Source organism: Hyaena hyaena, unplaced genomic scaffold (genome assembly GCF_003009895.1).
Source record: "Hyaena hyaena isolate Hyena2069 unplaced genomic scaffold, ASM300989v1 scaffold_104, whole genome shotgun sequence".
In the NCBI taxonomy this organism is placed as follows: domain Eukaryota; kingdom Metazoa; phylum Chordata; class Mammalia; order Carnivora; family Hyaenidae; genus Hyaena; species Hyaena hyaena.
In genome coordinates, this window is record NW_024080736.1 from 2558275 (window position 1) to 2573020 (window position 14746).

The 14746-nt window shown below is 45.8% G+C and overlaps 1 protein-coding gene across 4 annotated transcripts in view; it reads left to right on the forward strand.

Annotated features, from left to right (window-relative positions):
* The window catches only part of TEX2 (testis expressed 2), a 103229-nt gene that overhangs the window by 60772 nt on the left and 27711 nt on the right, over positions 1-14746 (forward strand). For all 4 annotated transcript variants that reach the window (XM_039235936.1, XM_039235938.1, XM_039235940.1 and 1 more), the window contains exons 3-6: positions 148-348; positions 1701-2040; positions 3323-3570; positions 14177-14323. In XM_039235936.1, coding sequence (XP_039091867.1) covers positions 148-348; positions 1701-2040; positions 3323-3570; positions 14177-14323 — 936 coding nt within the window. The remainder of the gene's footprint in view (positions 1-147; positions 349-1700; positions 2041-3322; positions 3571-14176; positions 14324-14746) is intronic.

Consider the following 14746-nt stretch of genomic DNA (forward strand, 5'->3'; position numbering starts at 1 on the left):
GTCTTAGCAACCTCTGGTCACCAATGAATTGACACTGGCGTCATAGTTAGGTTTGGTTTCAGTGTCCCGAATCCCTCAATGGTCTTCATTATCATAGCCAATCGGATTTGTACTTTAATTTTACTAATGGAAGTTTTTCTCCATCAGGGATGGATGAATGAGATTCACAACTATGATCCAGAAACTTACCATGCGACTTTGACCCATTCAGTCTTTGTTCGACTTGAGGGTGAGACCTTAAGACTTTCAAAGCCCAATAAAAATATATCCAGGAGGGCAAGCTACAATGAAACAAAGCCAGAGGTTACCTACATCAGCCAGAAAATCTACGACCTTTCAGACAGCAAGGTGAGTGAGCCCAGCTAACTTGGGAAACGTTAATGAAAGAAAAGCGTTTGGAATCTTGGTTGCTTAACTGCATTTTTCCCCCTCAAAACGTTGTGCGTGCATGTGTGTGTGTGTGTGTGTGTGTGTATGCGCGCACGTGCGCGCGTGTGTTTAAAGTATTAGTATAAATTAGGGTAGTACTTTTCATGCAGATCAGCCAAGCATCTTTTTAAATGCAGGTTCTACTTCAGTAGCTCTGAATGTGGGTCCTGAGAGTCTGCATTTGTGTGAGCTCCCAGTTGATACTCTTGCTTCTGGGCTGTGGGCCACACTTTGAGGAATGAAGCATAACACACTCATCTGTTTTGAGAGTTATTTTTTTCTGTTAAACGAAAAGCTGTGTGTAGTGGCGTAGGGTAATAACTAATGTAAATGTGAAATTTATGGGTATGTAAAATAACTACATTTTGATAAGTGTTATATACTTCTGTTTTTGAGAAACATAAATCATTTGTTATTCCAAAAAGCTATAGGTTCTCTGTTGTTATAACTCATGTATGAGATCTTTAAGTTTACCCCAAATGCAGAAATATTTAAAATAGTTTTTGTATAAATTCACACATGAGGCTAATAAACTTGAGGTTCCCATCCAGATCTAGTTTGATAAATTCATTTTTTTTTGAGGTTGGCCCAAGGTTATTAAACTCAGTTGATAGTCAAACTTAGTTGATGATAATACTGAATACGTTTTGTGCCACTGTTACCTAAAAATTATAGATATCTGTAATTCTCCCAGAATTCTTTTTTTTTAATTTTTTAATGTTTTATTTATTTTTGAGAGAGAGAGACACACACAGCGTGAGCAGGGGAGGGTCAGAGAGAGAGGGAGATACAGACTCTGAAACAGGCTCCAGGCTCTGAGCTGTCAGCACAGAGCCCGACGCAGGGCTTGAACTCACTAACCGTGAGATCTTGACCTGAGCCGAAGTTGGACATTTAACCGACTGAGCCACCCAGGCGCCCCCCAGAATTCTTAACTCCTACTTCTGAATGAGTTTGAAGAACAGCACGTCACTTCTAAACATTTATCCCAGTTTTTCTTTTTAAAGATTTTATTTTTAGGCAGTCCCTACACCCAACATGGGGCTTGAACCTACAACCCCTAGATCAAGAGTCACACACTCCCAACAAGTGAGCCAGCCAAGCGCCCCAAAATCTATCCCAGTTTTTATAGTCATGTTGTAGACAGACGTGTAATTTATTTCACATTCATTTTAGTCCAAAGGGCTATAAAGTTTGCATTTGTGTTCTGCGTGCACGGTGTGGCCAATTCTTAATTTTGTGTGTAAATCATCATTTCCCTTTCACTCTAGATTTATCTTGTACCTAAAAGTTTGGCTCGAAAACGAATTTGGAATAAAAAGTACCCCATTTGTATCGAGCTTGGTCGACAAGATGACTTTATGTCTAAGGCCCAGACTGATAAAGAGACTTCCGAAGAAAAACCACCAGCCGAGAGAGAGCTGGGAGGTGAGGACCCTAAGAAGCCACCCCATTCTCAGGAGGGAACAAGATCTGGCCAGCGAGATCAGATACTGTATCTCTTTGGGAGAACTGGCCGAGAGAAAGAGGAGTGGTTTAGGCGATTTATTCTGGCATCTAAATTGAAGTCGGAAATCAAGAAGCCACCTGGAGTCTCTGGAAGTAAACCAGGTAATGACGTGTGCTAAATGTTTATGTATGTTTAAAGAGCCTGAAGGAGAACAGAGAGAGATTCCCAGGTAGAAAGGAAGAAGCCCACCCTGAACTGATGATTGTCTAAGGAGTATTCTCACGAATCATTTACCTTTTAGGCTGATCACTACAACCCTTTGCACTGAATCATTTAATCAACCAGGGACGGACCAACTTGCAGATATATGGGTTTTTGCCTTTCCTAGTTGCTTAGGATTGTATTTATTTTTACATACTGTGACTCCTCTGGGAGAAGAAACATCAGGAGAACCCTAGTTGTGACAAGGAGGTGGGTAAGTCAGGGCACTATTGCAGGCTAGTGCTCTTAGGCTCCTGACCCTAAACATGGCGTGCCAGGCCTAAGATCGCCATAGAAACGCAGAGTCCTCTGGCTTCCTGACTCACATTGGTACTGACGACCCGTCCCTCTGTCCCAGTGGACCCCACTTGGACCTTTGCTGAACCTCTCGGTGTTCTTTAGACCTCTGGGGCCCTGTCCTTGCTTTTTGCATATGCTGTTCCCTCTAACTGGAATGCTCTTCCCCCACCTGCACCAGGAAAATGCCAACTACTTCCTCCAGAGGTAACCTGGAGGAAACTACTGGTGAAAGTCAGGCCTGGGGCTTTCTTGGGCAGAGGTAGTCACCCCCCTCTTTCTGCCCTGAAAATCCTTCAGTCGGGCTTCAGTTACAATGATTATTATAGAGAGCTGTGATTTATTTGCTTAGGTCCCCAAATTCAAAGGCAGGGATTATGTCTCATTTTTTCATTTAATGTGGAATTGGCCCTGGAAACCAGCTTGACAAACTGTGAAAGGGAAAAAAATGTGGAATTGGCCCAGAGAAAGTGCTTGATGAAAACCTTAGTTGAATGAAAGATGGCAGGTCTGGAATTGCCCTGAGCCATGGTGAGTGCTTAGCTTTCTGCCCACTTTCCATTTGTCCCTGGGGGTATATTGGTTCTGTATTTGACCCTAAGTGACTACGAGGGGGTAAAAAACTGAGAAAGGTACTTACCAGTTGGACTTCCTGGCCATCAGTTCCTCCGAATTATCTTGGAGAAGAATAAAAACTATTCTAAAACATTTTTATTAGAAGGTATTTTTCAGGGTAGGAAATAGCCTTATAAATATTTTTTTAAAACAGTCATTCGTTAGCATTTTGGTTGGTTTTCAGCTTAACCCAGTGAAATTTGTCCGATGTTCCGTTTACTCTAATCACTTTCTTCGTGTGTATTAACAGCTGTCACTTCTTTGCTGCAGGGGTTTTGCCCTCATACAGCAGACACAGCAGCCCCTCGGGGCACCTGAGCCATAGCCGCAGCAGCAGCAAGGGCAGCGCCGACGAGCTTATATCCCAGCCGAAGCAGAAGGAGCTGGTGGGCAGTGTGCGGCAGAAGATGCTTCTAGACTACAGCGTGTACATGGCCAGGTGTGTCCCCCAGGAAAACCGAAGCCCCCAAAGGAGCCCCGTGCAGAGTGCGGAGAGCAGCCCCACAGCTGGGAAGAAGGTAAAGCTGGCTGCCTGGGCCGTGGCTTTTCTGCTTTTCTACTCAAACTCACTTCTACCTGCGTAAGCACTCTGAATGCCTCGTGTGTACCAGGCCCAGCTCTAGGCACTGGGGACGTAGGAGCGAACAAGACAGTTAAGAGCCTTGCCCTCAGGTTGCTGGCACTTTAGCTAGTCGGGAAGATGGCAAGCAACAAACATCTGGTGGTGGCAAGAATGAGAGTAAAGCCAAGTGTAGGAAGATGGAAAATGGCCAGATTGCTTTCTTAGAGTGGTGGTCAAGGAGGGCCTCATTGAGGGGCACCTGGGTGGCTTAGTCGGTTAAGCATCCGACTTTCGCTTAGGTCCTGATCTCGCGGTTCGTGGGTTCGAGCCCCACTTCGGGCTCTGTGCTGACTGCCAGCTCGGAGCCTGGAGCCTGTTTCAGTCTGTGACTCCCTCTCTCTGACCCTTCCCTACTCACGCTGTCTCTCTTTCTCCTAGAAATAAAAAAACAAAAAAAAAAACAAAAAAAACACACATAAAAAAAAAGGAGGGCCTCCTTGAGGAGGTGACATTTGGGCAGAGATCTGACCAAAGTGAGGAAGTGAATCATGGGATCTGTGTGGGAGTGGCATTCCAGGGGAGAGGCCAGAGAGTGCCGAGGCCGAGGCCAGGGGGAAGCATGTGGTTGGCGTATTCACGGAACTGCGACAAGGCCAGTGTGGTGATGGAGAGGCAGGGCCTCGTGGGGTCAGTTCTAAGAAGGGCAGGACGCACTGGGAGGGTTTTGAGCAGGGCATAATGTTGATCTATTTAAGGTTAGAAGCAGCTTTTTGTGGAGAGTGGGTAGTAGGAGGAAGAGAGCAGGTGAGGGGCAGCTCCGGCTGTGGAGAGTGGGGCTGCGGAGGGGAAAACCGCTGGAGTTGGGAGACGTGATGGAGGGCAGCTGGCTGGATGTGCTGGTGACTTAGGGGTGGGGCGTGAGGGAACCGGACGGGCCAAAGATCACTCCTAACCTCTGACCCTAGCAACTGGGCAGTCAGCGGGGATGCCCTCAGAGTCATGAGCGATAGAGGTCTAATTCCTCAGTTACCTTTGTATTCTCAAATTCTCAGATGCGCTGGCTACGTCCAGTGCTTTTGAAGATTCACCACGAGCATTATTCCCACAGTGTAACAAGCTGGACATTGACTAAAGGCATCTGCGATAAGATAAAGACTATAAGCTGCCATACACCTGGTGTTTAAGGCACTTCCATAGAATGACCCTGATCCCTTAAACAGTCTTGCAGATTAAATGGTGTTCTCTGCATTTTGCAGATGGAGAAACAGGTTCACCCGAGTTAAGTAGCTTAATTTCACAGTTGCTAAGTGACGGCATGTACAGAGCCTGGCCTGAGGCCCCCAGGCCCTCAGCTGCCACGACTGCCATTTTGCTGGCCATTTTGAAACTGCGCTGGACCTGGGGCCTCCTCCGCTTGGGCCCAAAGCACCGCCTCCTGCCTGTGCCGCCCAAAACCTATCTTTCTCATGTTCAGTAACTTGCTAAAGTGTTTGACCTCTTGCAGTGACTATATTTCTGTTCTTAATGGGAAGCACTCGGTGCCACCTTCTTTGCTCTGTTAGCCAGTCATGGGTTTTCATTCATTTCGTGGATCCTCTTCTATGTGGAAGAGGCCTCTGAACCCACACTCAGCTGGCTGTCAGCCAAAAACAGACCAGATGCCCCTGCTGGCCTCTCACCCACCGCCTCTGCCCTCTGCCCTAAGCTTCCAGCTAGTGTGGGAAGTTGACATTCCTCTAGGCCAGAGTTGGGTAATATAAAATGATTCTAGGAATGTCCTGTTTACCACCAATGAATCCCCCATCCCCAAATCCCTTTTCTCCCTGCATTATCAGCTGTCTACACTCTCATCGGACTCAGGGAAATCAGAAATCAGGAAGATAATTGTATACTAATGTAAGAAAATTATGTAATAAAAGTCTTGCTTTTTAAAAGAGTTCCTTAAATTTCAAACAAAAACAAAAACAGGCACCTGGGTGGCTCAGTCAGTTAAGCATCTGACTCTTGATCATCTCAGGTCATGAGCTCATGGTCGCTAAATCGAGCCCCACATCAGGCTTTACACTGACATGTGGAGCCTGCTTAGGATTCTCTCCCTCTGCCCTTTCCCCCCCCCCCCCCCCACCTGTGAGCTCGCGCGCTCTCTCTCTCTCTCTCTCTCAAAAACAAAACAAAACAAGCATGTTTTAGAACATTGTTTCCTCAGTGTGTGGTACGTGTGTTTGTTGTATTATGTCCCCATTGGGGCCTGTGGAAGCCCCAGGAGGGGCTGGGCAGCCCTGATGGCCCATAGCCCAGCCCCTCGAGCCAGCATCTCTGTCACTGGGGGATTCTCTAGTGCAAACCTCCTTTCTGAGTATTTGGCGTTTACCTCTTTGAGCATCAGAACATGTTTTTCCTCTTCTGAGTCTGATGAAAATCTTCAAAAACCACATTGCATTTCCTGGCCCCCTTAGACAGAACAGGCAGGGATGATTTAATCTTGATAATTTAAGAACTTAACAACAAACAGAAATCCAAGCTTGTCGTCATCCAGGCCTGCTGAGGTCAGAGGTTTTTCACCCCCGTCGGAACCATCCCTGGCTGCAAATTCTGTGGCCCTTTATTGTCACTAGGCTACTGTTTGTACAATCCTTCTAGTTGCTTTTCCTTGAGTGCTTATCCCCGTCTCCCACCCCCACCCTTAATGCAGTGACTCTAGTCTGCGTGGGCTGGGATACCAGAGAGGCAGAATTGTGTGAACGGCATGGCTGTCCTTTTGAAGAAGGCACGTGAGGTCTGGTGCTGGGCTCCTGCATCCACTTAGCCTCCCTAAAGTGTGTGGCGGCCTAACATGCCTAACAGTTATTCATTTTACTTACCGACTTGCACTTTGACTACGCTTGTCACTGAAGGTTTCTCTCTGCTCCATACAGTGTCAGCTGAGGAGGCTGGACTGGGGGCCGGAGGAGCTGCCCCCAGGATGCCTCACTCCCACAGCTGGCACACAGATGCTGGTAGCTGGCCGGGAGCTCACTTCTCCATGTGGCCTGGTGACTGGGTTCCGAGGACAAGTCTCCCTAGGGAAAGAGCCAGGCGGACACCATATCACCTTTTATGACCTGGTCTTGGAAATAAAATAACATCACTTCCATCATGTTCTCTTAGAGCAGTCAGCATACCTTCCCAGGTTCAAGCATGGAGGCTATAGATTTTGCTTCTTGCTGAAGAAGCAGCAAGTACTTGGAAGAGCATATAGGATGAGAAATATCATTGTGTCATTCTTGGCAAGGAAGATCTGCTATAACTTCCTAGTACTTTTATTACTTTTCACACTTTCCTTTAATTAACTCAGTGGAAATAGTTATTAACCAGTTTTATTTCTTATTAATTTTGCAGTTTGAGTAAATGAGGACCTTTTCCCTCCATTTTTAATTTGTGTGTGTGTGTGTGCGCGTGTGCACACACATGTGAAACATTAACAGGGCTCCAGAGATCAAAGCTGTGCAAAGACCTACTCAGAAAAGGGCCATCACCGCCACCCTGTTTCTTCCTTTCCTCCGTTCCCACTCATCCCCTGCCATAAGCCAGTCTCCTTAGTCTCTAGTTTATCCTTTCTGGTTTTATTGCCCCTTCTGTCTTAGTCAAATGGTAGCATATTATGGCTACTCTTTTATACCTTACTTTTTTCACTTACCAGTACATTCTGGAAATCGCTCCACATCAGTTCATGGATGTCTCTCCCTCCTCTTGTTTTTGAACAGCTGCAAAGTACTTAATCCATTGTACAAATGTTTCAGAGTATATATACATTCTCTCTTCTATAGGGGCATATAGGTTGTTTCCAGTATTTTACAATTACAAACAATATTGCAGTGAATAGTTTGTGTATTTTTGTATTGTTGGGAGTGTAAAATCTTAGAAGTGAGATTGCTAGATCAGAAGGTAAATGCACATGTACTGTCGTTAGGTATTACCCAACCCCTTCCATAAGCGTTGCACCATGTTCGTTCCCACCATTCATGACTGCCTTTTTCCCCACAGTCTCGCCAAATATGGACCCTTTGGTTGTGGTGATTAGTGTTCATTCTTCCTGCCACAGACTGGGCCAGGTTATTTCTTAGGGTCCACTGCCTCTGACATAATGAGTCCCAGAGAAACTCAAAGGGCTCAGAGACAAAAAGGAACCTTTGACATTTTTTTAAGTTACACTGTCACGTTGTCGGTGTCAGCCACCGGCCAGAGCTTACCCAGGGTAGCAGGTCCCCTCCTCTTTCATAGCGGGAGCCTGGAACGCAGCTCCAGCCTTTGCTTCAACCCCTCCACTCCCCGCTGCCCCACTGCTGCCGCCCCTGTAGGCCATGGTCAGAACATCTCTTACCCTGAGGGCTCCAAGTCTAATGGCAGCTTCCATCCACTGGGCCTCCTTTCTCACGTTCACCCAGTGCCAAACTAGGTCAGGAGGTGAATGAGGCCACTGGTGCTCGGGAGCCAAACTCATGTTACAAACACCCAGGATATGATTAGTAAACAAAGACTAGGTCTGTATTGAATGGTGTTAAAACAATACAGTAATGTTGTGATTATTCTTACAATAATTAAAAACATATTCAGGGGATTCTGCATTATATTCAAATTCTAAAATTTGAATTATAAAACCACTCTTTTCAAGGAAGGGCCTGGTTCTCCACCTGGGTAGTGGTTAGTGACCAGTTACTGAGCCCTGACTGGCCCTCACGACTGCTTTGTCCCACAGCCACAGGCTGTGCAAGCCTCTGAAGTCTCCACACCCCTGTGGTACTGGCACCATTTTCTCACTGCTCAGGCAGCTTAACCTCTCGAATAGTTGTGACGCCGTGAGGCTGGCTGAGGAGACCAGAGCTTTCTTGTCTCATCAAGGTGGTGTACTTGGTTTGAGGAGGAGATTTAAATAGTAATTAAGAAAACAAGAAAATAAGGAAACTCTCTTTTTAAAAATGTCTACAGGTGGCCTAGCATTACCCCTAGTGTGGTTACCTTAGGAAGGGAGACTACACAGGCTGCCTGCAGATTTGCCCAGGGAGGCTGCTAGTTCTCTGTGCCCCAGAGTGGCCTGCCTGGGAGGGAGGGCCATCGGTGTTGTGCCTGTCCTCCAGCAAGGCTCTGATACTCAATCGTGTCACGCCCACGCTCGTTATCCAGGAAACATCATAAATGTTTAGGGATAATGTAGGCCTCTCACATTTGGAGTGTCCTGTCTTCATTATTACCAGTTCTACTAATTATCTTGTTACCTATAAACTGGATCACAAGATATTACTCCTTGTTTCCTGTTGTCAGGAGATGAGAACCCTAAAAAGCAAATAGCGATCAAACAGAAACCAGGAAATCTTGATTGGCAGAGTGGTTTTCCAAAACTTCCCCTTTCTCTGCTCAAAGAGAGCTTTTCAAACATTTAAAAGTGGAATTGAAAAGTGCTCCTAATACAGTGAGTGAAAAAAAAAAAACATGAATCCATATAGCTAATTTAAAAATAAATTTTAGGGGCGCCTTAGTCGGTTAAGCGTCTGACTTTCGCTTAGGTCATGATCTCACGGTTCGTGGGTTCAGGCCCCGAGTCGGGCTCTGTGCTGACTGCCAGCTCAGAGCCTGGAGCCTGTTTCAGTCTGTGACTCCCTCTCTCTCTGACCCTCCCCTGTTCACGCTGTCTGTCTCTCTCTCTCCTAGAAATAAATAAAACATTAAAAAATAAATAAATAAATAAATAAATAAATAAATTTTAGGGGCACCTGAGTGACTCAGTCGGTTAGGTGTCTGACTTTGGCTCAGGTCATGGTCTCACAGTTGGTGGGTTCGAGCCCTGTGTCAGACTCTGTGCTGACAGCTAGCTCAGAGCCTGGGGCCTGCTTCAAATTCTGTGTCTCCCTCTCTCTCTGCCCCTCCCCCACTTATGCTCTCTCATCTCTCTCAAAAATAAGCATTAAAAAAACTTTTTAATAAAGAAATAAATTTTAGAAAGGATACAGAAAAGAATTCCAAGACAGTTCAGGGAGAGGGGAGAAGGAAAGACTAGTCTTTTCAACAAATGGTGCTGGAACAAGTGGTATCCATGTGGCAATATAATGAAGTTGGATCCCTACCTCACACCACACACAAAAAAATCAACTCAGAAGGATCATACACCTCAGTGTAAGAGCTAAAACTATAAAGCTCTCAGAAGAAAACATAAGCATTAACCTCTGTGGCTTGGAGTCACGTAAAGCTTTTTCTAGATAGGACACCAAAAGTACATGCAACCAAAAATGTAAATTTTACATTTACAAATGTAGAAAGATAAATTAGAGACGCCTGGGTGGCTCAGTCAGTTGAGCACCCAACTCTTGATTTTGGCTCAGGTCATAATCCCAGGGTCATGGGATTGAGCCCCATTGAGCTCTGAGTGTGGATTCTTCTTAAGAGTCTTTCTCCTTCTGCCCATCTGCCCAGTTTATACACTCTCTCTCTCTCTCAAAAAAAAAAAAAAAGAGATAAATTAGATTTCATCAAAATTAAAAGCTTATACTGCAAGCAGTGCCATCAAGAAAGTGAAAAGACAGGGGCACCTGGGTGGCTTAGTCGGTTAAGCGTCCGACTTTCGCTTAGGTCATGATCTCGCGGTTCGTGGGTTCGAGCCCCGCGTCGGGCTCTGTGCTGACTGCCAGCTCAGAGCCTGGAGCCTGTTTCAGTCTGTGACTCCCTCTCTCTCTGACCCTCCCCTGCTCACGCTGTCTCTCTCTCTCTGCTAGAAATAAATAAAATATTTAAAAAAAAAAAAAAAGAAAGAAAGAAAGTGAAAAGACAATCCGCAGAATGAGAGAAAGTGTCTGCAAATCATATATCTGATATTCTAGTACCTAGAATAAAGGACTCTTACCACTGAATAATAAAAAAGCGAATGAACCCATGGGGCACCGAGATGGCTCAGTTGGTCTGACTTTGGCTCATGATCTTGTGGTTTGTGAGTTCAGGCCCCACACCAGGCTCTGTGCTGACAGTTAGCTCAGAGCCTGGAACCTGTTTCAGTTTCCGTGCCTCCCTCTCTCTCTGCCTCTCCCCCGCTCATGCTCGCTCACTTGCTCACTTGCTCACTCTCAAAAATAAACAAACATTAAAAAAGTTAAAAAATAAACTAAAAACAAACTATATCCCAAGAGCATCTCAAACACTTATGATAGACTCCTTGAGCTTCAGGCCATCGGACTCTCCAGACCCTTTTTTGGAAGTCATTTTGAGAAAGTTACCCTATCTAAACGTATGTATACAGTTGAAATGGTGAAATGAATATCCTTCTCACATTCCTTCCTGCAGGCAAATAGCAATGTTAGGAAACATATGCATATTTATTCTTTAAGCTCTTAAATTTTTATGACATTCATTGGAAATGAGTTCTTTCTAGTAGCCCAGTGTAGCCAGATTTTGTTCATAAAGCTGCTTTGATACATTGTCAATGTTCTGCTGCTCTTGGATTTTTCTTTGTTCCCAATGAGTCTGTGGAGAGAGAAGCCTGTAGAAGGAAGTGTTGAAAAGAAAAAACAACCTGCTTGTCGGTTATTTCAGAAATTTGTTTCCACATCATATGCCTTTGGCTTGGAACATAAATTGTGAAATAGGCTTTGTTTCTTGCTCTCTTGTGCTAAACCTGTTTGCTGTGAATAACTAGGGTTGTCAAGAAAGGTTAATAAAGGTTAGACTCCCCCACTTAAGACGTGAAAGTAACTAATCCTCTTACATTGCCCACAGATCTAAGCAAGACATGCGCTGCCCTATGTGGGCACAACTTGGCAATGCCTAAATGCCCAGGGGAGGAGGACATTGTCCTCGGATGGGTGTTTACTCAGAAGTCTGTGTAGATAATCTGATGAGACTCCAAGACCATAACCTCAGAGAAGCTGGACCGTATCCCCTTGGGGGTGGGCGCAGATGTTCAGGCAGAGAGAACAGTGATTCCCAAACCATGTCACGTGTGGCATGGCTGAGTGCTGGGTGATCACAGACTTCTGCTCCTGCACCCAGGACCGGTGGCAGAAATGTGTGGTTTAGGGGCACCTGGCTGGCTCAGCCGGGGGAGCACGTGACTCTTGATCTCTGGGTTGTTAGTTCAGGCTCCATGTTGGATACAGAGATTACTTAAAATCTTTAAAAAAAAAAAATCTTGGTTAATATCAAAAGATATTACAGCACTGGAAAGCAAAGAGATACTGTATAACCATTGAAATGTTGGAATGACCAACATGTATTATTTTTTAAACAAGAGTTTAATTGTTTTTTAAGTTCATTTTTTTTTATTTTGAGAGAGAGAGTGTGTGCGCAGGAGAGAGGCAGAGAGAGAGCCCGATGTGGGGCTCAGTCCCACAAACCATAGGATCGTGACCTGAGCTGAAACCGAGAGTCAGACACTCAACCGACTGAGCCACTCCAGTGCCCCCAGAGTTTAGTTTTTTTTTTTTAATGTTTTATTTATTTTTGAGAGAGAGATAGCATGAGCAGGGGAGGGTCAGAGAGAGAGGGAGACACAGAATCTGAAACAGGCTCCAGGCTCTGAGCTAGCTGTCAGCACAGAGCCCGACGCAGGGCTCGAACCCACAAACTATGAGATCATGATCTGAGCCGAAGTCGGACACTTAACCGACTGAGCCACCCAGGCGCCCCGAGTTTAGTTTTTTTTTTTAATGAGACCCAACATTCATGAGGGACAGTCATGAAAACACGCAGATTTAAAGGACTCCTAGAACACAAAATATCCCCTGATAGTCTCCCCTTATACGCGTTAACATTAGATTAAAAACCACAAGCAAACTCCCTGACCCCCAAAGAGAGAGACGCATCTGCTCTGACGAGATTAGTGGACAAGTGGGTGCAAGCTCGGTGTACAAGCTCGGTGACTGGTTCCCCTGCCTCGGACCCTTAGAACTCTAGGCTTTGGGAAAGTCTGGACAGGTACATGCCACGGACCTTTGGGGTACTCACAAGTCATCAGATTTCCAAGTGTGAAGTCCATAAGCACCAGGCTACCTGGGACAGCCCCCCTGGCCGAGGCACACAGCAGTGATGTGGGCAGTTACAGCTGCCTGCCACAGACAGCACTGACGTGAATGCACGTGCACGTGCACGCACACACACACACACACACACACAGAAGGTGTGGAGAGGTTGAGGGCATCTGATGTGCATTATGGCCTCAGGCAGCCCGTAAGGTCAGAGCAGGTGCATTTGTATATACCACAGAGGGAAGAGAAAGGGTGAGCAATTTGCCGATTTCTGCATTTCTAGTTTGGTTTGGTTTTTTTTTGGTCTTTGCTTTCCAAGGCTAATTGTTTCTGTAAGGCTGTAGTCTAATTGGAGACCTCAGCATAAGGAAATGTCTGTCTTACCAGGTGCCAGTCGCACCATCTTGCTCCCTCAGGACAGAGCAGGTGGAGATCAGGGAGAAGGAGGCTCTGAGTCAGGCTGTGCCGATAAATGAGGGACCTCAGGACATCGAATGGCTCCAAGTCAGTTTCCTCATCCCTAACATAGAAGTAAAGGTTCCATGTTTCAGGGGGCATTGTAAGGCGAAAATGAGGGAGCCTGAGAAACAGGCTTACCACAGGGTCTGGTGCAGGGTCAGTGGGCAGCAACAGTGACAGCGGTGATGGTCAGCAGGCATTACCTGCACTGCCAGGTACCCCGCCACATCCTAAGCGAATGGCACTACTGCTCCTCTTCCGCCTTACCCTACCTGGCCCCCTCCGGAGTCCATCATCTGATGATTAGCTTTGGAAACCAGAAATGAACTCAGATTTGTTCTTCTCCCGCCTTACACGCTGGCCATGCTAGATGTTTAAGACTGATTGTACCAAGTGGGGGTGAGGCCCAGGGTATCTCACTGGGCTGACTTGGGGAGAACAGCTGTAAGAACTACACAGAACTCTCGAGAGTGGGCTCTCTCTAATCCAGGGCTGTGGTTCTCCACCTCACCCATTCAGTACATCAGTGAGAGAGCTTCTGAAAATTCTGATACCCACTTAAATGAGTATCTCTGGGTATAGGGCCCAGGCAGCAGTATTTTTAAGCACCCTCCCCACCCCTTACCCAAGAGGGCAATGAGTTCACAAGATCTGACTGACTATAGGAGTCCCGGGCACTGGAGGCCTTTAGGCTGCTTTGTGAGGACCAGCCTGGTTCCTTTGTCCAGGAAGCCTCAGCTGGAAGAAAGATAGGCAGATATTTAATCAGAGAGGTCATTAATCAGAAGTGGGTATCAAGGTAATTTGGGAGGTAGGGCAATCTGGTTGACCTGATTGTATGAAATATTCGCTGGTTCACAGGGAGACTGGTAGGGAAAACACACACACACACACACACACACACACACAAAGAGGAGTTTTATCTGTGATGGTGGCTTTTGTTTTTCCCTTTTTCTATTCACTGACATAATGTGAGACTTGTAATTTATAGGGAAGAAATACAACTCCCATAGTCGCCCATCTCTATAGGAAGGGACCTTCAGTGACTTTGTAAAAATAAGCACCTGTCTTGTTCTCCAGTTGCTTTCCAGCTAATTTTGGTTCCTTTTCTTTTGCCAGTTGCCAGAGGCCGCACCCTCGGAGGAGGAAGAACAGGAAGCCTGGGTGAACGCTTTGCTTGGAAGAATGTTTTGGGATTTCTTAGGAGAGAAATACTGGTCTGATCTGGTGTCTAAGAAAATCCAAATGAAACTCAGCAAAATAAAGGTATCATTTTCCACACAAGAGGCTTCCAATTTTCATATTTCTTAATTTGGAAGTTTTGTATCCTTATACCTTAAGTGAAAATTTGGCTTAAAGCAGAGAACATATGAGAACAACATGGCCGTGACCTTGGCCCTATGACTAACCACACCTGGAGACTTAATGAATGTTCCTATTTACTTTTTCCTTTGTGTTGCCCACACTGTTATCTATTTTAGGTGATAGTCCAGAATTTGATGTTGGAAAATAATGAGCTTTTGTAGCTGGTTTGTCATGTAGACCACTGTTATCCTTAGATTAGTAAAGAACTTAATTGTATTTCCAGAGCCTACCTAGCCTCACGGTCTGAGGGCCACACCATCTTTGCTGAAGAAAGTGCCAGACTGTAGACTCGTTTCCCAAGTCGCGCTGCCTCTCAAGGCTGGG